The sequence below is a fragment of the Parasteatoda tepidariorum genome, chromosome X1, assembly GCF_043381705.1.
Source record: "Parasteatoda tepidariorum isolate YZ-2023 chromosome X1, CAS_Ptep_4.0, whole genome shotgun sequence".
NCBI classification, from domain to species: Eukaryota; Metazoa; Arthropoda; class Arachnida; order Araneae; family Theridiidae; genus Parasteatoda; species Parasteatoda tepidariorum.
Genome location: NC_092214.1, coordinates 41,478,704 through 41,506,078, shown reverse-complemented (window position 1 = coordinate 41,506,078; position 27,375 = coordinate 41,478,704). Strand labels below are relative to the sequence as shown.

At 30.3% G+C, this 27,375-nt stretch overlaps 1 protein-coding gene across 2 annotated transcripts; it reads right to left on the bottom strand.

Annotated features, from left to right (window-relative positions):
- Positions 1 to 24,509, bottom strand: LOC107439189 (integral membrane protein 2B). 2 transcript variants are annotated; one of them, XM_016051696.3, is made up of 7 exons: positions 24,262 to 24,500; positions 21,265 to 21,435; positions 18,660 to 18,677; positions 17,248 to 17,487; positions 9,651 to 9,761; positions 9,416 to 9,566; positions 1 to 3,018 (listed from the first exon to the last, which is right to left on the bottom strand). In XM_016051696.3, exons 1-7 carry the CDS (start codon positions 24,340 to 24,342, stop codon positions 2,888 to 2,890), a joined length of 903 nt encoding a protein of 300 aa, XP_015907182.1. In that variant the 5' UTR covers positions 24,343 to 24,500; the 3' UTR covers positions 1 to 2,887. The 2 variants fall into 2 exon arrangements, with proteins under 2 accessions (XP_015907182.1, XP_015907183.1); XM_016051697.3 differs by lacking the exon at positions 18,660 to 18,677 and having other exon boundaries at positions 24,262 to 24,509.
- Positions 24,510 to 27,375: the final 2,866 nt, after the last annotated feature.

Sequence of the window (27,375 nt, the reverse complement as noted above, 5' to 3'; positions counted from 1 at the left end):
GACATTTGTCAAGTAAATGTTTATTTAACCTTCAATAATAACTAAAAAAACAACTATTCATTATAATTCGGGGACATAAATGTTTTTATTGATTAATTAAGACATAAAAAAAAAATATATAGACTCTTTATCAAGAGTTCTCTACACATACATATATTTAAATAAATAAAAATAAAGCTATTAAAAAGTATTAAGGAAAGCCTTGATTCAGAGGCATTTGCAAACACTGTTTACAAACAGGATATAATTTAATATTTTTTCTTTAACCAGCTTAGAAATACTTCGGTATAGTGCTTTAATATTCTGGCAAAATGATATAGTGATTAGTAAAACAAATAAGTCCTGGAGTAATGTGGGATAAGCATAAATTTTAAAAAAATAAGAAATAAAGAATGATTTCAAAGGTATATAGATTAAAAAAAAGTAATGCATATTATAAACTTTTAAAAATGAATAAATGTTTAGAAAGAAAATGCTTTATGATACTACTATAAAGAAATAAAGTCTTTAAAAAGTAATCAAATTATCTCCAAACACTGAAAGGTTCTAACTTTTTTGCCTCACACATTATGGTCTAAGATTTAAACTTTAAATTTGCTTGGAAAGCACCAAGCCATCCAAGATGATAATGACTTTAGTTTGATTATGCTCACCTTGATATTACAAGTATATGCTTTTTGGAAAAATAAGCAAAAATAAAGCTATCAAATAAATAAATACACCTTGTATTAAATAAATACAGATACCCTAAAAATAGACTAATAGAACAGCAGATTGCTATCAAGAAGTATTTATAACTAAACTTTCTGACAATGTTGATGATAAAGGAATAACAAATAACTTGGCAGCAATACTTGCATAATATAGTGAATTAAATAATTTAAGTAAAGATGTATAATGTAGAAAATTAAGGTCTAAGAGCAGCTGACTAGCCTGTGTTGGGGTTAGGGAACTGGTCTTGGGTCAGAAAGGTTCTGGGTTTGAATCCCGGGCAAGGCATAGATGTTCTTTCATTCTCTGTACTATCTGTGCTTAACGTGGGAGCAACGTTGGCCCATCTAATATGGTGCCCCTGAAAGAGTGGCCAACAAATCTGTCCTTCAAATGCCTGCATGGTGAAAAGTAGGCATTGTAAAAAAAAAGTTCTAAGGATATCATACTCTGCAAGAGTTTTAAGACAAATTTGATAAATTAGGAATTTCTCAGACACCAGTACAAGGTGAGTTTGATTGGATTTTGTTGTCTTTACCAGATTTTGTACCTTCAATTCCGTAATTTTTTTTTTTATCTAATTAGATAAATTGCAAATTTGTAATAATTGCTAATAATTTTTATTTATTATAACCTTTTCATTGTAGTATTGTTATATTATACTTTGTAATTTCCCTCCTGTCTATTTATTAATCAAGTATGGTTTCAATCATTCTCCATTGCCCCTTTGGGTGGATGATTTGAGCCTGACCTTTAAAATATAATTTACTGAGAAAAAAAAACTCAATAATAACCCCATAGATTCCGCAGATTGTACTATAAGAACAAATAGAAAATTCAATAGTCTAATACTAACAGCAATATAAAATTTACTCAATCTTAATATTTCTGTTTAGAACAGCAAATAACTTTTTTCAAAATAGTAGAACATGACAAATAACTTAACAGTTATAGTAAATACTATAAGCCTCTCAAAATAATAAAAGCTTTGTCTATGCATTGTTAGTTAATTGCACAATATATCTTGAGCAAAAAAATTCAAGATTGAACAAAAACTACTGTTTCAACAGGGCAAAAATAGATAGAAGAAATAGGAAGAACAAAAAGCTAAGAACAAGTGAATCAATGCTGTATTATTGCTCTCCAATAGTAAAATAAATTATCAGAAACAGCTTAAGTTTTAAAAATGAGATTCAATCATAACAGCATTAAAAAATTGTATTGGTTAACTGTTAGAGCATGCAGCAGTTTTATGAAGTTGAATCAAACAATTTAACTAATTAGGATTCTTCAGATCATAATAATAGGTTACACTTAAGAAAAAACTAAAAGTATAATAAAAGAAAAAAATTGAAAATAGAATGAAATATTTCCTACTTAATTTGCATATAGTTTATTAAAAGTTATGAACCAGTAACATATATATTTAATATGAAGTTTAATAGTAAATTTCTGTAAGTCAACCAGTGACAACATATTCATTTGTTAAAAATTAGTAAAGCTACAAAATGCATAAAAGCTAGATAAATGCAATTAAAAGCATTTATCTACAAAGGCAATAAAAGCATGAAAATATATAAATGTGTCTCATCTAATTCTTACTACAGAAGTAGCTACATTTTGAAAACAAAAAAATGGTAAGAGATATAAGCAATCATTACACTCTTCATATATAAATTCAAACAATATACATGAAATGTGTCTTAAGGAAAAATTGCTTCACCATTTCAAAATACTGTTAAAACAACATTTATACACCTCCTTGGATAAAAATGTTACCTTGCTCAAAGATCTGCTACTTTTCTTTCTTACAACATTTTAACCACATTTTTTAAGTTATAACAAACTTTTAACAAAGCAAAAACATAGAATAAGATTGATATAAAAAAGAACACAATGGAATAAGTATATGCAACTAGTCAACTTATATAACAGAAATACACTTCAACAAAACAAAGCTACAAAGCTGATGTCACAAAACAGAAAGCCACTTCACTTATGACTAGTTCAGTCTTATGTCTGTGACATTTTCCACAATTAAAATTTTCTAGAGAGTTTAAATTGTAATACATGATTAGGTCATCCACAATATAGCATCACTAATACACATAAATGGTGCTTAATAATTTGCAAACAGCAAAGATATAATTACAATGATATAAATAGTTCAATAAATTTAAGAGTTGGCAACAACATTATCACCAGCAATGGCATCATGAAGATTAATGATTTGAAATTCATTAACTTTGTTGCCAGCAAACTCCACAAATAAATCTTTACTTGATGAATCCAAACTTCTTTTAAACACTGAAATATATTTAAAAAATTAAAGTTTAATAAATACTGTTTTCAGCGCATTAAAAATAACAATGAAGACAATGGAACAGGAAAAAAAACTTTGAATAAATTAATAATGCTGTAAATATTTTTTTAAGATTTTAAAGAAAATATTTAAAAAAATCTATTTGTTGATCAGTATAAAGCAAATTATCCATCTTTTTAAAAGAAAACTTGAACATAATCAAACATAGTGCTTTTAACTTCTTTTACTCCAAGCAAAACTACAATTTTGACAAACTCTTTTTCAAAGCTAAAGTGATGTATGCAATCTAATGTTTTTAAGATATAAGTTATTAAGAGGTTTATTTTCTTTTAGTAACAGCAATGGTGGATTATAGCTACCAAAATGGTTTTATCTTTGAATTTCAAATTTACCACATTCGATCTAAATTTTTTAAACGATAAGCAGTTCCTTACAAACATAACATTTGGGAGCAGGTTCAATTGACAATAGGTGCAAGTGGTTTAACCGTATGAGTTCGAAGCACGAGCAATTCAAAAGTATTTAAAGTTACCAACTGATATTCAGCTGTTTAAAAGGCTCTATAGTAGGTTTAATGATACATATATTGCTTATATTTCATTTACTCAATTATTTTTGCTAGTATTAATTAAAATTTTGGTCAATAGATATTTAAATGTCTGAAAAAGTATGATATATCAGATATGCAGGGGTTGATATTGCCATGAGTTATTTTGTTATCCAGAATTTCAGCATGACCTGAAACTAAACAGAAAATGTTTTTATATTCGTTTTGGGACAAGTTGTCATGAAACTGTTATTTTTAATGCTATGTAGTGAGGTTTTAAATCTTTGTTCTGTAAAGCTTTAATGCAACTTTTTGAGTCTGAATATATAAACAATTTTGTCACATTTTGAATAGAAATATATTGGAGATTTAAAAATATTGTTTAGCACTCAGAAGTTAACACAGAGCTCGTTGAATGCAATTTTAGATTGACCAGAGACAATAATTGCAACACTTGTGACAGGGTCATCTTTTTTAAAATAGCGTGAATTTGAATGGTGGATACAGAATTTTTATAAGGTATGAATGTGAATGACAATGTTGGGTTTTTAAATAGTTGAATACAGTTTGCGATATTCGAAATTTAAACTGTATTAATACGAATCATGACAATTTACTTTTAAATCACTTGATATTGAATTTCAATGTGTAATTTTTTATATTGTGTGGAACCTAATTACAATTTTGAAATCGTATGAATATGAATTGCACTAACTTGAAAACAAATTGCTATTTGCATATGAAATGTGGTCAACTAGAGAACTCAGAGGTCACAAATGAGATATGCAAAAAGAAAATAAATTGCAATATACAATTTTTAAATGTTTTCAATACAATTTGAAAAACATGTTAAGGAGTCTTAAATTACATAAGTATTAAGCGTAAACCATGATGGTAATAAATCATTTTTTAAGACCACTTTAATGCCAATTGGGATGTCTGTTTTGCATATTTTATGAACTTTTTAGCATCGAGGGCATCGTGGAATTTGTATTGCCGTAGATAACAAAATCTGAACTATTTAAGGAGAAGGCTGAATGTACAATTCTTCATGTTCATAATAAAGTTAAACTAGAGAGGAAGAAAAACAATTAGTTCCTGCTACATCCTGCTGCAAATGAGAAATGTAGACTTATCGCCTCATAAATTATTGAAATTTCACAATATAATACAAATTTGAAGAAAATCAGTCTGGAATAGTCAAAATGGCAGAAATTTACCAAACTAAGATAATCAAATTGACAGATTTTCACAAATAGACAGAAAAATCATAAGTATGTTAGATCCTACGATTAGATTCGATGAATTCATTAGACCTGATTCGGGAATAGATATTTAGATATAACTATTTTTATTTCAATTTACTAATAAACCAAAGATGCTAACCTTTCTTGAATAGCAGACCACGAAAAAAAATAACCAGCATTAGTAAGGTAAAGCAGAATTTGTAGATTGATTTTACATTTTTAGATTTTATTAAAGTAATAAGAGTGGCCATATTTCATTCATAACTTTACTTACTGACTGAATGAAAATAAAACAATAAATCAAGATTGTAAAGCAATTTATTATGGCATATATCTATAGAATTAGCAATTATTGAGAAATCAATACTATTAAATTTTTATCATCCTCATAAGTTAAATTTAACTTTAATTTAGAAAACAAATTTTATTACTAAAGTTTTATTTTAACGTGATTATTTGGATTACTGGTTTTACATAGAAAATTTTTATTGAATGTCTTTTTGATCAGAATCATAAAAAATGGCACGTAATGAATGCTGCTTACTTCTTATTTTAACTGAAAGAAAGTAAGCACTGAACCAATGGCAATAAAAAAATTTGCGAAACAAAATTGTTATAATAAAGTGCAGGCTTCTATCTATATAATAAGTATACAAAAAAGCAAGATAACCAATAAAAAAAAACAATTAAACTTCTTAATACAGATGTACAGTACGGAACTGATTAACGATCGGGACCATCTCTATTCAGGATAACTGATTTCTCCCGTTTTCTGAATCGCTACAAAAAGCAGTTTTTTTTATTGTTAAACCCAACTAAAAGAAAAATATTAGGTAATGATCTTAAAAAGAAGAAAAAACAATGAAGTAATACACTTATGATTATTTTCAAAATGATTGTAAGGTAAACATCTTTCAAAAAAGAAAGAAAAATCCTAAAAGTTTATGAGGAAAAAAAAAAAAAAATTTTTTAAATGGCGGGAAAATTTATCGAATTTCGTTCCAGTTTTTTGGTTTTCCGATTTTCTGAATTCCGGATAACGGGTTCTGTACTGTATTTGTTTTCTCCAGCTGATATGAAGATTTCCTTTTTTTTTGTAGAATTTTTATGCATACATAATATTTTATTAGTCAATATTTTTATCAGGTTGAGTAAACAGTTTTTGCCAAAAAAAAAAACAATCCTGCAAAATGATAAATAGATAGAAAATCAGCAAAGTTAATGAGGATAGTAATCTCCATTCAAATCAACAATAGTCTGTCAACGTTTTGGCAACTTTTCAATCCCTTCTGCGAAGAACTGGGAGGTGCGCGAGTCCAGAAAGCGATCAACCTCATTTATGACCTCGTCACTTGAATGGAAGATTGTGCCATCAAGATGCAGCTGCAAATGTGAAAACAGATAGTAATCTGAAGGTGCCATATCTGGACTGTATGGTGGATGTTGCATCAAATCCCACTCCAGAGTGTAGAGGGTCCAGCCGGTCATTGCACTAACATGTGGCCGGGCGTTATCTTGATTTAAGAGAACCACCTTCCTTCTGAACTCGTTTTTCGTGAATGGCATCGCTAACTTTGATTAGCATATTGCTGTATATTGTACTGTTGATAGCCTGCCCGTTTTTCAGGTACTCTTTGTAGATAATTCCACGACAATCCCACCAGATACAGAGAAGGACCTTCTTGTTAGTTAGCGTTCGTCTTGCAACCGAACCTGCTGATTCCCCAGGTGCTGACCACCCTCCTTTACGTCTAGTACATATTGTTGTAGTATACCCATTTTTCATCACAGGTCACAATTCTGTCCAGAATGTTCTCTTTCCTTTGATCTCTGAGCAGAACCAAACAGGCCACTTTTCTCTTGCTCTTGTCTTCAGCAGTCAATTCGTGAGGCACCCAGCGGTTAAACTTAAATGTTAAATTTATGCGTTTGAGGGCATTTACTATTGTTTTTTGGCAAACGTCAAGCTCTAACGCAATAGTTCGTATTGAAACATTTCTGTCTTGATCAATAATTTGCTTTAATTGGTCACAATCAATCTCAATAGGGCAGCCAGAACGTGGTTCATCTTCAATGTTGAAATTTCCACTATTAAACTTTCGAAACCAAACTTTTACTGTATCATAAGAAACAGTATTGAAACCTAAACTTTCACACATTTTCTTGTGGCATTCAGTTACACTGAGTTTATTTCGGAACTCATAGTACATAATCATTCTGATCTGCTTACGTGATAGCTCCATTTCAAACACTTTTCTGGTGCACAAGATGATAAAGTTTTGACAAACAAATTACACAGTTGTGTAGTTCCAACATTTAGCTTTAAAATGCAAAAGCCCATTTCAGAAAAGGTTAACTACCACGGGAATGGCTGCTGCTGGCACGGAGGTATCTCCCCTTGGCGGAAAACTTTTTACTCAACCCGATATTAATAGGTACAAGGGACAAGCTAAAATAATTCACAGGACACCGGCTATGCTTTGCTGAACACAATCAATACATTTTATAATAATAGATACTTTGATGATGGGTTATGTTAGGAAAAAAGGGTTTCTAAAAGGGTTCCACACAAAGAGATGGCAAACAAAGAAAAGTATAGTGAAAGGAAGATGGCAGGAGTTCTACTGAGAGTATTGATTGGAGAGGAATTTCAAAGAAAAAACTGTTCTTGGCCATTCTAATTTCCAAATTTAATTTTTTCGCAACATCAAAAATTGCAAGTTTTGCAAAAAATTGCAAATTTGAGATTTTCGGGGAATGTAAATAAATGCTTGTGATATTCATGTATATTTTTACGTTTACAATTTTAATTTTATGCTAGCTCCTTAAGTCTTAAACCTTTAAATTAGTTTTTTCTCAAAATCAGCTTCATGGTACAAAAGGACAGTTTTTCTCCCTTTGTCCGGATTTTAAATTTTCAATGATCACACATTTACCCCTTGATTTAGGTAGTGATCAGTTCTGGAATAATTGATGATCACAGAATGTTTTTTTTTTTTTAAAGTGAAAAGAGATTTTAAAAAAGACTATACAACAATTATTAACAAATAAAACATTAGATTAAATAAAGAAACCCATATGACCTAGTGAAACAGCAGATAAAAGGGTTAATTAAAAAAAAAATTATCACTTTGTAGGTAACAGGAAATCTTTTGTCACACACAATAGGTAGCTAAATCAGAAAGTTCTGTAGGAATAAAACAGTTCCTCCATATTTTACTATTGATTGATTTTATTAAGTTAATTGAGTGACAGTGTATAAGTAGGAGAAAGGAATTTTAACAGCTCTAGTAATAGCTTTTGCATGCAAATATCCATTTTTTTAAAGATTAATTTTTAATCTCAAATTCATATTATCTTTCACAAGTCTTTCACCATATTTATCAGGGAAATTTAAATATTTATTATTCTTTAAAAAAATCTGTAAACAGTGGCCAAAACAATTAAAATATATATTTCTGATTTAATTTATAATGAGAAATGACATATTTATCTATAATGATCAAGAATCACCCCAGATATAATTATTTCTTCCTTTAAACAGAGAGAAACTCCTTTAGAGGGTAACATTTTTATATATTTCACCATAATTAAATTTATTTAAAAGCTTACAAATTTTCTAAATAAAATTTTAAAAAAAAATAGTAGCACAAAATATTAATTAAGACAAAGAGCATCTATGTAAAACTGCACAATATTTAGGAAGCCATCTTTGAAGTGGCAAATACAGTTAGTGCTCAATTTTATAAACTATAAAACTCAGTAAATGTAATTGTAAAACATATGAGGATTTCCTAGTCATTCTTACCCCAGAAATGTGGAGATGAAGAATTACCTCTAGGTCAATTTTATTTAAAATAGTGGCACTTTGAAAACCATGTAAAAATGTCGACAAAAACTATAAATAACAGTAATAACTGCTAAAAACAAACCTTAATCTATAACAATGGTGCATGTCATGAAGTGATAACTTAAATCTGAAATTTATAACTACCTGCTATAACATTGCACTAAAAATATCTGTCATTAAAAATAATAAATAAAAAATAGTTAATAGCTAAAAAAGACTGGAAAACTACATAAATTTTCACTGGAATTATCACGAATGGAATGCATAAGAAAGTGATAATTAAAATTCAAAATTCACATGTTATAACATTGTTTTTAAAAATAATTGACTTTGAAAGAACATGTGGAAACAGCTGAAAAATTTTTAGAAACATAGATTTGCAAATAAATTTATTTTAACATATAGGGGTATGCAATAAATATTTTTTTTTAAAAAAAATAGAAGTTTTATATTGTAAGGGTAAATATGCTCTGTAAAATACTCATCAGCTGAGAATTTTATTTACCTAAAAATACAGAAAAACCTGGATTTTGCTTTTAGCATGTAAAAGGTAAAATATGTAAAGCTTCCAAGAAATCTGGAAGAGTTTTTAGTTTTGTAATTATAGTTAAGTTCTTTTTTTTCCATTTTGAAAGAAAAATATTGCACACATATTAGCTGCACATTTGCAATTAACTGCATTTTGAACATCTTAAAAGTTAAAGATATTGAAAAATGCTGCATTATCAACAACTCACCCAATGAATTAGCTTTTTCTAACATATATATTGGCATTTGAGCACAATCTCTAGCAATGAATAATCCCACATTTTTCAAATCACTAATAGGTGGTGTAACAACTTGCATTGTATGCCTTACAATCTGGGTATCAGCATCAAAATATCCAGCCTAAAAATAAAAAGTTTTAAAAGAGAAACATTCATGTTTGAAATGCTGTGCTCAAACTTACCAAATACATATATATATACTTACTCTCATTTTGGATATTTGTTCATATAAAACACGAGGAGGAAACACATAGTTACGATTTAACACCATCACAAAGCATCGACTATTTTCATAGTCCACAATACCGGTTTTATTCTAAAATCAAAAATACAACTGCTTAAAATCATTTAAAAATGCAAATAACAGTTTTTTTTAAAATAAGCAATAAAATAAACATGTACAGAATATGGAAAAAACTCTGAATAATTTTTGATCCAATGATCAAATTTTCACATACTTGAACTTAATTTTAATGGTTAAAAGGATTTACCTCAAATGATAATTTGTGCAGATATTTTAAATGACGAAAGCAGTCACAAAAACATACTTTCTCTAAATAAACATATCTATTTTGGAAGGATTCTAGATTGGAATAACAAGTGCTTTTAAAAAAAATTTTTTTGTTTAAAACAGGTTCTTTTGGTTCAAACTGGGATTTTTGGTATATTTAACATAAACTCCTGTTTGTGAAAATTGCAACATCATGAAGGAATCGTCATAATTGAATGAAATTTAACACACAGTTGAGTGGTAGTGGTACAAATAAATGATTAAACTTTCAAAGCAAACAAACAATAACAAAAGATCGAAATCAGTATTTTGTGTAGCCACCACGCTCCACGATAAGTGCTGCCACGCAACGTGGCATGGAGTCAAGCAAACTTTGAATGTGTGTCTGAGGAAGAGAATTCCATACTGTTCGTATGCGTACCCAAAGTTCGTCTGTAGAAGCAACAAGACGAGGATTACGAGCAAGACGCAGACCAACGAAACCCCACACAAGTTCAATCGGCGACAAATCCGGGGAATACGCCGGCCAAGGAAGAAGTTGTACCTGTCGCGATGCAAGGAAGGATTGAACAGTCCTAGCAATATGAGGGCGGGCATTGTCCTGTTGAAATACAGCACCTGGCAAGGCTTGATGGAAGGGAACAGCTTGTGGCTGTAGAACTTCACTAATGTACCAGTTGCTGTTCAGATTACCCACAATTCGCAACAATTGAGATTGTCCATGATATGCTATAGCACCCCAGACCATAACTCTAGATTCAATAACATGGTTAATCGGCGACAAATCCGGGGAATACGCTGGCCGAGGAAGAAGTTGTACCTCTCGCGATCCAAGGAAGGATTGAATAGTCCTAGCAATATCAGGGCGGGCATTGTCCTGTTGAAATACAGCACCTGGCAAGGCTTGAAGGAAGGGAACAGCTTGTGGCTGTAGAACTTCACTAATGTACCGGTTGCTGTTCAGATTACTCACAATTCGCAACAATTGAGATTGTCCATTATATGCTATAGCACCCCAGACCATAACTCCAGGTGTTCGTCCACTATGGCACTCGATAGTGCACTCCGGAAGATGGCGTTCACCGGCATAGCGTCTGACACGAATGCGGCCATCATGGTACCACAAATTGAAGCGAGATTCGTCAGAAAACACGACACTCTGCCAATCAGCACGCCAGTCCCTACACTGGTTGGCCCATTGCAGCCGCAGGCAGCGAAGGTTCAGTGTGAGGGGGATCCTATATAAAGGAGTCCTTGCGCGCAGCCCACGCTAGGGCTGGACGATATAGAAATTTCTTAAATCGATATAATCAACCCTTTTATATGGCGATATTAGGTTATATCGATTTAACAATCTAAACGACAAAACTAAGAAATAAATCCACAGTACCCCTTCCTCTATTCAAATGTATTGTTTTTTTTTTTTTTTTAACTCACTTACAGTCAACTCCTAGTCCACAGAAATTTTGACAAAGTTGTTCTGATTATGAATAATTTTTTGCAGATATTCAAAAGCTTATTTAAATACTACAATTTACTAATTTTACTCTGTAACTTTTCACTAAAGGTATTGGAGAATATTGTTTACCTTTTTCTTTTGCATTTATTTTATTAGTAAAAAAAATTAAAAACTTTCACTTTCTCTGTACATATATAAATAACTATACATTAATATTTTTATTGAAAATATGCTTAAATGAACTAAGACTAGTTTAAAATTCATCATCATGCCTGCGCCCTAGTTTTTAGATTGCACCTGGAAATTTCCCATTCCTATCATAATTTTTTTACTTTAATAAAAAATATACTTTGTAAAAAGTCACTTTTGAAAGTTTGCTGTTAAAATATATATATATATATATATTGAAAATTTGAAATTCATATTTTTTTTCTGAGCAATGAATCAAACTATCTTACTTGATTTTATAAAGTGTATTACTATTTATAATTTGTAGTAAGTGGACAATTTTTAAAAGTATCAGGAATATAGTGCTGGAGAACTTTAAATGGAATTCAGACTTTTTATTATTTCCAAAGTAATTTAAATCATAATAATAAAGATTTTATTTAGTATTCAGCATCTCCAACGACGAAAAAAAGGAAAAAAATATTTTTTAACAGCCAGTATAATCAAAAACTGTAAATGTTTTTAACTTTTACAACATGTTATAGCTTTGATAAAAAAGTTTGGATGAATTTCAACAGAAATAGCATGTATTTTCACGAAAATATAAACATTTTTTTTTTTTACTTATGTTCATTGCTATCTCTTTGTTTCAACTAAATGATTTTTTCTGAAAAAGGAAGGTGCAATTTTCTCTAGTTACCAAAACAGCAATTATATGTTTGGGACACAGATTTTAAAATTTAATGAAGTGAATAGATTTAGTGATAGATTCACCCCCCCCTTCCCGGCAATGACAAAAAAGAAGTATATCAGTAATAAGATGCAATTTCCTTTTATTCCAAATTTAATTTTTTAGTTGTTATTATTGTTGTTAATTTACGTCGCACTAGAGCTGCATAATGGGCTATTGGCGACGGTCTGGGAAACATCCCGGAGGATGATCCGAAGACAAGCCATCACAATTTTGACCCTCTGCGGAGGGGATGGCACCCCCGCTTCGGTAGGCCGACGACCTGCGCGCAAAGTCTAGCACTTTACGGTAGCACAGTTTAACGAGGACCAATACCGCACACCCTCGGTCCCTATGCAGACTGATCCAAGTGGTCCCCCACCCGCACACTGACCGTAGATAGTGATGCTTGACTTTGGTGATCTGCTGAGAACCTTGTCTTAACGATCAGTCCTCTGCGGGACTTAATTTTTTAGTAAAATACGTTTAAGGTAAGATTTTCCATATCAGCACCAAAGTAATCGCTAAGCATCGGTGACTTCCGGCAGCAGCACGCAAGAAACTAAATAAAAACAACACCACAAAAAAAGGCTAATTTGAAAGTTAAAAATCGTTAACTTCCCCTTTCAATATTTTTTTACAATTGATTCCAAGTAAAACAAAACTGCAACTTCAGTTGACGCAAGAAAACAGGTACCGAACAATACGAAAATAGACCCGTAATGCACATGCCTTAAAAAGATAAATCTCTAAACTTAACATTATGCACGCGAGAAACTACAAAAAAAAATAATAATAAATTTTTAAAAAAAAACATCACGATACACGTCTTATTCGAAAGGTGAAATCTTTTAACTGCGCATGCATTACGGGGCTATTTCCGAACGATACGGAAATAGCCCCGTAATGCGCCATAAAAAGATAAATCTCCCAACATTTATAATAAACACGCGAGAAATTAACGAAAAAGAATAATAATAAATAAAAAGATCACAAAAAAAGGCAGTTACGAAAGATAAAATTAGTAAATTTCCTAAACATTTTTTTACAATTTATTCCAATTAAAACAAAACACCAATTTTATTTAGCGACTTCAGTTAGCGCGAGCAAACAGAAACCGAACAGTACGGAAAGAATTAATGTAACATACACGCTGAAAGAAAACCCGGTAAGATATTTAAAGATATTACGGAAAGAAACCTATTTCAGAAATCAGGATATGTAAAATTGAAGATGGGAATTTTCCCTCCTGCACGAGCAAGATATCCTAAAATCGGAATTCTAAAGAGAAGACAATCACATACACTTGGTGGTAAAAAATCCTCCGCAAATATCGATATAAACTTGAAATCTGAATGAGGAGATTCAACTGCACCGATCCCTGCTATATCGATCTGAATGAGGAGATTCAATTGCACCGATCCCTGCTATATCGGAGTTTTTTTTTCAACCGCCAAATATCGATATAACCTAGTGAATTAGTTTTGAATGAAGAGATTCAATGGCCCATTCCGATTTAACTATACCAACCCCTGCACCAGATGTGATTTGGGCAAATAGCCACGTGTTACCAAGAGAATGAGTTGATAGTTGACCTTGAATCTTTCCCTTACGCTACGGCAGATCGGTACTTTCTCGCAATGATTAAACCGGTGTTTCACTACATCGGAGAGAGCAACATCGATTTAGCGTTTGCTGTCATGAATCGATTTAGTAGAGTCGAAATGCTCACTCCGGAATTTTGTTGAAGATGAAATTGATAAATCGGTATTACGATGTTGGAGTTAAATCGATATATTGTCTTACATCGGTATAAAGCCCAGTCCTAGCCCACGCTGCAGCAGACATCTACAAATTGATAAAGCACACAATGAAACACCTGTAGCTATTGACCACCGTGCTGCCAGCTGTCTAAAAGGAGGCGTACGGTCCGTTAGCGAAACGCTGAACATGTGTTTATCATCGCGAGCTGACGTGACATTTCGGGGTCCACTCCTGGATTTCCGAGTTGTCCGACACTCGTCCATCCACTGCTTTCAAACACGCATCACTGTGCTGCTGTTACGCTGCACACGAGCGGCTACTGCACGATAAGACAATCCAGCTTCACAAAGGCCGATGATTCTCCCCCGTTTAAACTCGTAAGTTGTTGAAATATTGCTCTCTTTCAACGAATAGGCATAAGTAATGACTAAGCTAACGTTTACCACTAGCAGATAACCACCGATAACCATACTCGCTTGGCTACAGCCGTCTATCTATTCGGATCCATCCGCCGTACAGAGGCCGCTGAGTCAGCATACGCATGCGCTACGGGTCTGAAATTCTAATCATTTGCATATCATGCTCTACTTTACATTTCCTGAAAATTTCAGCGCACTCGCGTAAGTCCTTCATGGTGTTGCAATTTTCACAAACATGAGTTTAAAAATAATAATTAGCACTAAATTAAAAGGATTTAAGCTATTATAAGGTATAATCTTGAAGATTGTCTTCAACTGTTAATAAAATCAATAAACAATTCAAAATTATTTTTGAATATTACTTTACTTTAAATTTCAACTTAACATGTAAATAAAAATTTTGTATAAAAATAATATATTAGTAATGTGTAAAAGATAGCTTCCCCTTTGTCAGTATATGAAAAATCTCATACTTAAATTTCAAAATTATTTTGAGTCACTAATTAACTGTATATTTACGTTTCTATCAATTTTATTAATAAAATGATCATTTTCTTCCTGGATTGAATTAATACAAACTTTAAAGAGAGCATGGAAAATTAAGGGTAATATATTTTTCCAATTCAAAAATATTTGAAAATATTAAAATGATGAATAGAACTAAAAACACCAAAAGTGGCTACATACGTATGTGTATTTAAAATAGCAAAGGTATGCTTTACTGCAAATAATTTAATGATAAATTGGAAGAAAAAAACGCTTTCTCATTTTTTTAACTAATGAAGCTTGAAGAATATCAGTATCCTTCTAAAGCATTGAATAATATACATTACATTTAAATAATTTTTGAATATTTTTTAATATTTCTTAAATATGCTCTATAAATTTTCGACCAAAATTGCTCAAATTTTGTATACTGCTAATTAAAAATTATGTTTCTTAAAATGATGCAAAAAATTAGGGAATTATCTTTTGATAAACAGATTTCATAATCATGTTACAAAATGTTTCAATTCACATAAAAAGTTCGAGAGTTATGGCAAAATATGCAAAAAGTTAAATTAACATTAAGGGGTCTAAACTTTTAACTACTTGTGGGGAGTTAATTATAGACTAGTTGATTCATGCTATTTATATCAATTTTGCTCATTATATATATTCTTCATAGCATTTCACTCATTATTATTTTTTTCCCTTCATTTTTGTTTTATAGCATTTCCCTCATTATTTTTTTTTCTTCAATATTGTTTATTAACCGTGAGACTTTATTTACTTCACCGGATTTTTTCTTCTTTGAGCAGTATATTTTTAAGCAAATCAATTGTTTTAATGTGGATCATCCATCAATATTGACAAGTTCCTATCACATCCGGAGGTCACCAATGAGGGGAATTATAAATCTACTATGTCAAACTTCATCTATCAAACGGTACCTCCAGATGGATTCAAGTTAACATGTCTTATATACTAGTGATTTGGTATTTAATATTTATAGTGGCAGTTACGCCACACACTCTCCTGACCAAACTATTAGGACCAGATATATTTTGAGGGTAAGGAATCGAAATAAGTAAAAAAAAATGTTTAAGCAAAGAAAGTAAATTTTTCTGTCTGATCTCGTAACTTAAAATAGTGTAGACTAATTACCATATTTGAGATCACAATCTTGAATCATTAAGATTGAGTCCCAGTACATAAAAATCTGATCTATAGATCAAAAGTCATTCAGGGTGGGGATTTTTTTTTCTTTCTTTTTTTGCAAATTGTACACATAAGCATTAGCAACTAATATTGAAAATTAAAATGAATTACACAAGTTTCAGATCAAAATATTATCAATGACCACTATAGTTTCAGTTAAGCTAGAAAATCTGCCTAAATTACGGCATAAAATTAAAATCAATATTTAGATTGATATCAATTAATAACTCATTATCAATCTGCAAAATAAAGTGATTAGTTAAATAAATCAAAAAATTATCCTAAAGTATAAATACTAACTAGTTTTTTGAAAAAGCCGTAATTAGTTTGAATAATTTTGGCTAAATCTTTTAAACATGATATATGACTCATAATTATAGTAGCAATTATTTAAACAATTATGTAAATTGACTTTTAATAAGATGTCCCCAATGACATAAAAGAAACGTACGTAAGGTTTTTGACAGATTTTTATGTGTTACATCAAAAAACAGTTTTTGCAAACTAAAACCTAACGCTGTAAATGTAACCTGCATACATGGCATTTTGTGGACATGACCTGACACTACCATGTATAACAATCTCATATTACAATGTCCCGCTACATAAAAAGACAGGGGTATTTTTATCAAGCATTGACAGTACCTAACTCAAATATGGTAAATATTCTTTATACAACTCCAACCATAGGCAGGAACATAAGTTAACCTTATATCCAACATAATTCTGCTGAAAAAACAGATTCAGTTATTATATTTTTTAAGAATCTTTCCACAATATAAAGGAAAAAACTTTTCTCCGTGAGAAAATAAGCGGGCCAAAATCCTTTATTCAAAATTCCCTTATAGATCAAAAGATAGAAGGAAAAAAAAACAATCAAAAAGGCAAAATAAAATAATTTTAAGACTAAGAATATCAAGTAAATTCAATGTAAATTTCACTATACAAACATACATGTTTATGTAATTTATATCAAAATGTTTAACAAATAAGCAAAATAAATCAACATAATATTTAGAATTTTTCTAAGTTTTTTTTCTAAAAACTTACTGCTACAAAATCGTGCACAAACTGAGCATGTCTTCCACGTTCAAATGAAGGGACTTCAATTCTTTCATACTGTTCGAATTTCACATCAATATCTAGTTCTTCCTCAAAAAAATTTACTTTAGGAGAATTCACTTCCAATGCTTCAGAAGCCATTTGTTTCAATTCAGATGATACAGGCTTGGGTTCTGGTTGAACATCTGGTAAATAAGGTACAGAGCACCATCCACGGAAATGACGAAGCTGAAATAAAGGTAAGTGGACAATTAGTGATAAACTACTTCAAAATATAAAGCACATTACATAAGTTATTTTTCAACATTCAAACATTGCCCCAGAGTTTAATATTTTTGTAAAAACTATGTTGCAGTCAGAAAAGTTAGGAATAAAGATAAGGGTTATATAAAAGCTCTAATGAAAGCAAAATGTGAATCGATACAAAAGAAACTATTTAAACAGAAGGAAAAAAACAGCACAAGAAAATAGATCAAATGCTTTCTTAAATTGAGAAGAGATTAAATTATACTTAATTATAAGACCAAAAAAAATAATTAAAAATACATGTCTTATTAAATTTAAGATAAGAGGAGAATAAATAAAACCAAATATTTTGAAAATTTAAATGGGAAAAAAAATATTTTTGCTAGATTTTTATTAGCCTTTAATTATACTTCAAAAAATGAGTAAATTACAATTTTAATTAAATACCCTGTTTCAATATTAAGTAATTTTAGCATTTAATCATTTTTAGTAAAATTAAAAATTTTTGAAAATGTAATTCTGGTAATTCTCTGGTATCACAACTTGAATAAGTTTGAGACAGTCAACTTGAAGTTTTAAAAGATTATGACTTTAGTGTAAATGTGCAATAAGGAACTTAACAAGTGAGGCACTAAAACTAATATTCGGCAACATTATTAGCAAACTTAATAAAAAAAAAATTTACAATTAAATGGTGATATGTGAGAGCTCTAGTTGTTATCTACCATTCCCTTTTTGTTTATTTACCTTTTTCTAATGTTTTTTTTTTTAATTCTAAAAAAAAAGTTTTCCATCACTGATTTAATTTGAAAAGTAAACTGTACCAACTTTAATTGAAAGTTACAAGTATTTCCATATAGAATTTTTTCTAAACAAAATTTAAGTGAAACATTTAAAATTGATACTTAAAATATTGAAGCAATTCATTAATGAAAGTATTATCTTGTTTCCTATTTAAAATATAGTAACTGAAGTTAAACAATGCTTTGTATTACAAAAATATCCCGATCAAAAAAAACTTATTAAAAAAATTTCAATAAATTGCAATTAATGAAAAAAATTTAATAAAAATGGAAAAAATATAACATTATTACAAACTAATATAACTGAATGCTTAAACAAGTATTTCACTTTAAAAAGTAACAAGTACTCACATTTGCACTTTGTCCAACCTGAAAATAAGACTCAATTTTACTGATTTATGGAAACTAACACTTAAATATTTCACAGGGATGATTGATAAACCAAATGAAATCTTTGAAAATATTGAGGGGGTTTCATCTGGTATTTGGTCCCAAGGAGATATTTAAAATTTCAATAACATCTTTTCTGCCCAGAAATTCCAAAAATGACCATGGAAGGTAATACAAAACGCTGGAATTATCTTACAGCACAATCACCCCTGCATTTAATTTTTTAAGTCATAAATGATATCAAACTACTTTAAAATATTGTAACCTAAAGATTTATAATAACATTAGTCTAAAAAGTTTCATTGTTTATGAGTAAACCTTTATAATTTACACACAAGGTACAAGGTTATAATTTAAAGAAACTACTAAAAAGATACTATTAAATAGATGAGATATTTCAAGTTTAGACAGACTTAAGTTAGATTTTTAAATTGAACACTAAGAAATGAATAAATAAAATTTTCATCCATCTATAAAATTTTCCAAGTGATAATATATTTATATTAGACTTCAGAAATTTCTTCTATCCCTAAACTCAAAATAAGTCTCATTTAACTTAAATTAATAAGTTTGGAAATTATTACTATTTTGAAATATTGATTTTATAGGCCAAGATAAAGATAAAATAATTCTAAATACAAACTTTCAACCCTTAAACAGAGTTCAGTTATCTAGGCACTTATAGTAGCATGGAACCAATTTTTTAATCCAGATGTTATAGATTTTTATATTTTACCTCTAGATGCTGCTTTATAAGATTTGGAACAGAATGTGTCCATTTTCTAAATTACTTTTTTACAAAAAACCATTTTCATATTATTGATTTTACCTTATATGGAATTTTAAAAAACCTATATAACCTAATAATAATTTACTTTTTAAATGGGATTTATGTTATTCTTATTTCCCTTACTAAATATGCACAATAATGAACTTTTAAAAGAATTTGTTCTACTTGAGTTAGAAGAAACCTACTTTTTTTCCAACTAGGGAAAAAACTTGCTGTCTCTGATATAGATGTTTATATTTGTTCAAAGAATGTTATTTTAACGATCAGCACAACTTATATATAGGGACGTAGCTGATGGGTCTCTGGACCCCTATTCCCCAATATAAATACACATATATGTACAGTTCTCAGTCTTTTTGCCTTCTAAATGTTGTAAGTTACATAATGATAAAGTTACTGAAATAATTCTTTGTAAATATAAAGCATACTAAGTTTAATTAGTTTAAAATTATAAATTAACATAGTTCGCTTTAAAGTTAATGAATGGAATTTCTAGAAGTATTATAAACATTGAAAAAAAGAACTCGTGTTTTTGTTGCACATGGTATGTTCATTTATATTTTTTAATATATGAATTCTTTATGCTTTACAACATACTAATCAACTTTTATCTTTATTAAATTTTGCTTTTGAAATGAGTGAAAAGAAATTTTGTAAATTAGAAATTTGTTTCCTAAGCATTACAAGTATAAGTTTAAGATTTTAATTAACATGCAGAAAGGCTCATTAAATTTAATTACGTATGAATGAACACAACAAGAACAACCAACATATACAATATGCATTCACATTTCATTAATAAATAATTAAATGTTGACTATATAATTTATTCCTTCGTTTGCAATTAACAAAATTTTTATCAATTAAAATGTTAACAAACAAAACTAAGATTCACAAGTTTTAAAAAAAATACATTTTTGGTACTTGTTAAAATTTAAAATATAAATTTAATCTTAAGTGTCCTGACAATTTTATGAAACTAAATCAGAAAATCTCTATTTCTTCTCAGAAAATATTTGATATCAGAAAATCGATTTCTTATCATATTGATTGAAATATTATAATGAAAAATTTCTTTGAAATATTTAAACATAATAGAAACTATAGTCCCACAGCGATTTCACAATTTGTAGTGAACAAATCTAAATTCTTCCTATTCCAGCTGTCACAAGAGAAACAGAGAATAATTGAGTAATTAGATGGGGTTTTTTTTTTTTTTGACTAAAAAATTTATTTCCATATTTTTTGTCTAAAAAATCATTCATTTTGTAATATTAGATATATGTAATATAGATATGTTGGTGTATTTTAACAAACCCTTGAAGGGTTTACAATCCATACAAATTATTCTATAATTATTATGTGTATGCATATTACATACAATTTGTTTTATAGATAAGTAATATATTATAACTTAGCAGTATGTTTTTTTAATCATGTACTTCATACTTTCCTGTATTTAGCTCATTTGTTCATCATAATTTTGCTTGCAGAAATCAGATTATTGATATACGTTATAGTTTATATAATTTTGTATAAATAGTTACTAAGTTAAATTTATAAAACAAGTGATAATTTCAAAGAACAATGGTTTGATAATTGCAAAGAAAATTGATTAGAAACAATAAAATGTGAAAAAAAATAACCTATTTGGTAGGTATGAAGATTAATTTTTTCAAGAGGGCCCAATCCGAAAAAAACCCACTGGGTTTTTCTAGGCTGGGCTCACCTTTGTCACAAAATAGTAATAAAAATAGAAAATGTTTGAAATATAACCTTATAATGAGCAAAATGGCGATACAAATACATTCCACCCATGACACCAGTTGTTAATACAAGTAGTGCAGTAGCAAAGATACAAAGAGTAGTTAAAGAGCTCACTCTCCTAACATGAGCGTGCATAGTAACCACAACAGGTCGCCCCTCTTCCGCATCCTTTATATTTGCCTGAAAGATATTGATATATAATAAGAAAAATGCATAAGACCTTAAGAAAAATTCATATACATCCTTAAAATTGGAGAAAAAGAAATTCTTCCATTTTTAAGAGCTGCAGAATGGATTAATGAGACCTGATGAAATTCTATTATTAAATTAAAATAATAAAATTACTCAAGTTAGTAAAAAAAAGTTTCTGATATTTGTATGAGGATAATTTAATATGCTTAAAAAACATTTTAAAAAATTTGCAAATATAGAATCAAGATATAAGCATGGTAAAACAAAATTTCTGTGAAGCAATTCAGAAAAAAAATGTAACAAAAAAAATAAGTAAACTTAAGATTTAATGGAGTTAAAATATTTCATTCAGTTTTCAGAATCATTAGCAGTTACATAACAAAACAGTTGTCTGAGAAATAACATTAAATATAGATCTGCCATTATATAGTTATAAAATACATGTTTTTTGTTAAACAAAAATATATAAAGACTAATTCATACGAGAACATCAAATTTCACAGGGTTGCAATATTTGTTTCAGTTTTCGGCATCTGACAAAGGCAGCGTCAATAAAAACATTGCCAAACATTAAGTACAGGTCTGCGATAAATCAGTTTCTAAAAAAATTTTATCTAAAATTAATGTCATATTTAACTTACTGTTTTAATACACTATGATTCAACCGATAGGTGAGATTTTGTCATAACAAATTCCAATTTTTTTCAAATGTGTAAAACAAACAAATAAAGTAAGAATTGTTCAATTGGAAAAAAAATTCTGTTAAGATTATGCCATGCTTTTCTTTCTACATTAAAAGCTTACAAGTAACAAAATCTATATATCTTTGATGCTTACTTATTAAAGTAATTCAATGTTACATAATTGTATTTTAATATACAGCCATAAATATAACATTTAAAAGGCTGCTGGCAACTATTTTTATGGCTAAATGCAATCAGAAACTTCTTGCACTCCACAAACATATGATCACTGTCATTTAGAAGTTTGATTTACTATGATCTATGAATTCTAAAGACTTACCATTGTTGAGTTAAACAGAAATGTATATTTTAATTTTTTAATCCCCCATATTCTCAGAATCCAATTTTTTCACAGGCAAATGAGAATCTGACGAATGAAATATTTTTACCTACAAATAACTCTGACAAGTTTTCATTCACATGCACAAAAAAATTTCAGTTAGAGAAAATAGATAACATTGAAATAAGTATATTTGAATGTTTCAAAATTGCATACAAGTTTCAATGCTACATCAAATTATTTTCAGTGTAGAAAAATATATTCTGCACTGACAATTTTGCTGTATTCAATACTATCTTTCTTTATACAACTAAATAATACTTGTGAATTTGAACAGTGTCTAATGTCTTATTGTTGCATGACTTATAAAAATCATACCTTCTTTTCTCTAACTCTAACCCATTAATTTCAAGCAGGGCTCGAAATTAACGGTGGTCCGTTGGTCCGTGACCACTAAAATCGGAGTCGGACCAGCATAAAATAATAAACAGTGGTCCGCCGGACCACCATCCGCCGCAGCCGATCTCCGTTAATCTATTCTAGCAGCCGATTTATTCTCGATCTTACGAAACTTAAACGATCTTACTTAAAACTATTTTACAGCTTATTCACAATTTTTTTTTAAAATTTTTTATACAAAATTAATATTAATCAAAAAAATGCGATTTAAATCGAAAATTTATGATTTTTTTAAAAAAAAAATCATGATTTTTTTCTATCAAAAATTTTAATTTTTTTTTTATTTGCAGCTAATAGGAACGCATAGACGGACCAGTAAAGTTTTGTGCGGACTAGTAAAATGTTTTAGTTACTGGTCCTATGGACCAGTAATTTTTTTTAAAAATTTCTACCCCTGTCAAGCATATGGTTCTTCAAACAGGGTAAAAATTTATTTCTTTTGTCAAAAGGTACAGAAAAACTTATTTTCAGATAACATTCAGCAATCAAAACAAAGCTTTTTTTTACTTATTATTTTTTGATTCTTCAATGAAATGAATAAAGAATATTAAATTGTTTTTGATGTTGTAATTTAAAGTCATAAAAATATAAAACTCAAATTATAACTGTAGTCTATGTTTCTTACTCTAATCATATTTTTAACTGCAGAAATTCGAGTGTGGTACAATTAAGTTTGATTGTATGCTAAAATTCTTACTAAAATGTAAAACTCTAAGAATACTGACAAATTTCAGAAGAAATGCAAGTCTGGTATTGGCACATCTTTTTTCGAAATACAGTCATTTGACTAATTTATATTAACAAACAAATAACATGGTGACAAATTTGTCAGTATATTTCAAAATACTTATGTTTGAACATAAGCTTTCATTTTCATAAAGATTTTATGGACAACGATTAGTCCTAAAAAATTAAGAAATTTTTAAAAATAGTTTATGTTGCGTCTAAATAATAATAAAAATCAATTCTCCACATTTTCTATCATAAAAATTTTATATCACTCAACATTATCAATTTTATTATCATTAAAATTGAATTGAGAATATGTTGTTATCAAATAATTGAACGTTTTTGGAATGATTTCGCACAGTTTCAGTAAATATATGTGGTTAATTAATAAAGTATCGGAATTTAAAGTAGCAGCAAAAAACCTTACAGCTCCCCACTGCGCACTTAATTTCTCTAGTTTTTTTTAAATAAAAAGTGCTGAATGGAAATATTAGTTTAGCTGAAATTATTTCAAAAATTTAAATGTCAAAAAATTGTAATCAATTAAGGCCAAAGCAGTCATAGAAATTAATTATGAAAATACATAAACATTCAAGTACCGACCGGGGTCTCAAATGGTGGTACCAAGGGTTCCTCTTGCTGTTTACAAGTCTTTTTTCCAAGAAACTGCTGAGCAATTGTCATGTTTTATAATATTGCTGAAGCAATTTGTCTAAAATTAAATATCGAATATCAGAGCTGATACAGTTTTTTTATTAATTCAGCCACCAACGACTATACCGCTTTTGATTACTTTTGCTTTCTGCGAAACTCCCTACCACTTTTGCGAAAATTCCCTATAATTCCCTAAATATATGTTGTTGCCATATATATTTTAGTCATAAACAAATTTATGACAAGTGATAAACCACATCAGCTTCCGCCGCAATTCTCACTGCATGGTAAGGAGCCATTCACACTGCATCTAATTGTCCCAGACAAGCGCACGAAAGTTCCGAAACTACATTATTCTCACTTCATGTGTTTCGCATATGTGATCGTACGCGCATGCCATACGCGCATCATTCATCTACATGTAGTTTCACTCGCACGATTGTCTGGGAGGATCATATTAAGTATAAATGTTCCCTGCGCTGATCGCCTTTGTGTGATTGCATATGCGAATCACATGCAGTGAAAATTGTCCCATATTTACGTTATTTGCCTACGAAACTGGTAAACTCAAACTGTAGTGGTTCCAAAGTAGACTGATCATAATGGAGCTTATCGCATCTCACTGAATGCTTATCGCATATGCTATTGTATGTCTCTCTATGCGTTTCGTGCATGCGAGAGCGGGTTCATTTAATATATAGTTTCCAAACATTCGAGCGCACAACTAGCACAATCGCATGCAGTATGAATGCTCCCTTAAAACACGGTACCCAGTTGATCATCGAAGCCTAACATCACTGACTGCAGTTGGTAAGTGGATGGTTGAGCACTTTGATGAGGAGACGAGGGTGAGTATATTCAGTCCTCGTTAAACTGTTCTTCCCTTACACAGAGGGTCCCACAGTGGACAGATCATAAAGACCCGGTTTCCAGTAGAACAATGTGGTCAAGACTCTCTGGCTGCGGTCTGTAAGCGGGTGGGTGACCACTTCGATCAACTTGCGTAGGGACAGAGGGTGCGTGGTATTGGTGCTCGTTAAACTGTTCTAAAGTAAAGTGCTCGACATTGCGAGCAGGTCGTCGGGCTACCAAAGCAGGGGAGAGATCCCCTCTGCAAAGGATCAAAAGAGTCTTCGGGTCATCCTCAGGAAATTTTATCAGACAATCGCCAGTAGCCCATTGTGCAGCTCGAGTGTGACGTTAATAAAGTGCCTACCAATCCTTTGCAGAGGATAAAAATTGACAGTTCTTCGGACATACCTCAGGGATGTTTCCGAGACTGTCGCCAATAGTCTGTTGCATAGCTCTTCCTCGTTAGACTGTTCTACCGTAAAAAGCTGGACTTTATGTGCAGGTCATCGGGCTACCGAAGTGGGGGTTCCATATCCCCTGTAGAGCATCAAAATTGTGATGGCATGTCTTCGGATCATCCTCAGAGATGTTTCCCAGACCGTTGCCAATAGCCCATTGTGCAGCTCTAGTGCAACGTAAATGAACTACAACTACAACAACAGCTCTAACGCGACATAAATAAAGTACTACTACGCCTACTGTAGCGTTATAACATAGCTGCTATTCTCACTGCATGCAATTCACGTTCCTCCGATTGCCGTCGAGAGAGAGCGCTTAGTTATACTTTTCCAAGAGTTCAGAAATTCAATTTTTATGAATTGAAGTGAGGTTAAATTTTAAAATTGTGCTAAATTCTTAAGCGTTTCAGATATTTAACATATATATATATATATATATATATATTCCATAANTATATATATATGAATGATTTTAAAAACTGTAAAAATGTATCTTGTCATAAAACTTATTACAATTTGAGATTCAATAGTTTTGAGAAAAATTTGTCCTAAAAATGCTGTCTCATAATTCTAGGAAATCTCTCCTATGAAGCATTTTTTAACCAAAGAGATAATGAATGAATATAAAACAAGTTATCTTCACCTACATTCTATAGATAACCCATATTGTTCCTTTAAAATGATCATCCATAGCCATTGATAATGATATGTAAATTAGGTTAATTTCAAGCTGTGCATGTGTGATTTTCTATAGTAAGACGGAATCCACCATCCTTGTAAGCGGATGACAGGGAGGAATACTTTGATTTCGTCCAGTGGCGTAGTTTTGGGGACAAAACCACCTCCGAAATTAAACATTACTTGATTAATGAACTATTTTACGGTAAGTAGGATGTAGAGATAGAAAGTTTTCATTATTATTTTTTTGTAATTAGGGGATATATATATATATATATATATATATCCCCTCAAACCAATCGATAGCCCATTAAAACTACGACACTAGTTTCATCATTGACTCCAGAGTATTGTTTGCATGAAAAGGAGGGTATTTGTACCGATGTGATGAATGATTTTTAAGTTGTTGTTTTTTACTTAATAAAAATTTAAAAGTAGCAGGAAAAAAATTTTTTTTTGAAAATGTTTCATTTAAAAAGTGAATAGTTAGAGTAGAAATGAATAAAATATTAAAAATTGTCATTTACAACGGGGAAGTTTGAATCCCTTAAACGCCTCCCTTACCTGCTATTAGTGAATATATTCTCTTGCAGAAAATCATCAATCAGGTTCTCCTTTTTTCTCTCAATAGAGATCGGTGGTTCCTGAGTCGCATGCAGTGTGAAAGTTCCAATATGAAGCTTACTGCAGAACACTGATGGAGCATTCAGATTACATGCGATTTGCTTATGAGATCACATGTAGTTGCGATTTGCGCATGAGCAAGCAAATCGTATAATGCATATAATTTGATAACATACAATTTGAAAAAAGTTCATTCTCATCGAATGCGGTTGCTGCACCTCCAGTCGCCGTCGAGGAACTATAAGAACGTGATTGATAAAATATATTTTCCTGCAAAAAAAAAAAAAAAAAAAANAAAAAAAAAAAAAAAAAAAAAAAAAAAAAAAAAAAAAAAAAAAAAAAAACTTACAAATTATGTTCCCTTTTTTCTGTCGGAGGTGAGGCAACTGCTTTCGATGAGAATGCTCCTTAAACAGTCTCACACGCATCTAAGGCAATCGGATGTAGTGTG

Excerpts from the sequence above, each read along its gene's own strand:
- LOC107439189 (XM_016051696.3), bottom strand. The coding sequence starts at position 24,342 with ATGACAATTGCTCAGCAGTTTCTTGGAAAAAAGACTTGTAAACAGCAA. Across the intron at positions 21,436-24,261 it reads TACCACCATTTGAGACCCCG|GCAAATATAAAGGATGCGGA; the intron begins GTCGGTACTTGA and ends AATATCTTTCAG. Across the intron at positions 9,567-9,650 it reads AACAAATATCCAAAATGAGA|GCTGGATATTTTGATGCTGA; the intron begins GTAAGTATATAT and ends TTTTATTTTTAG.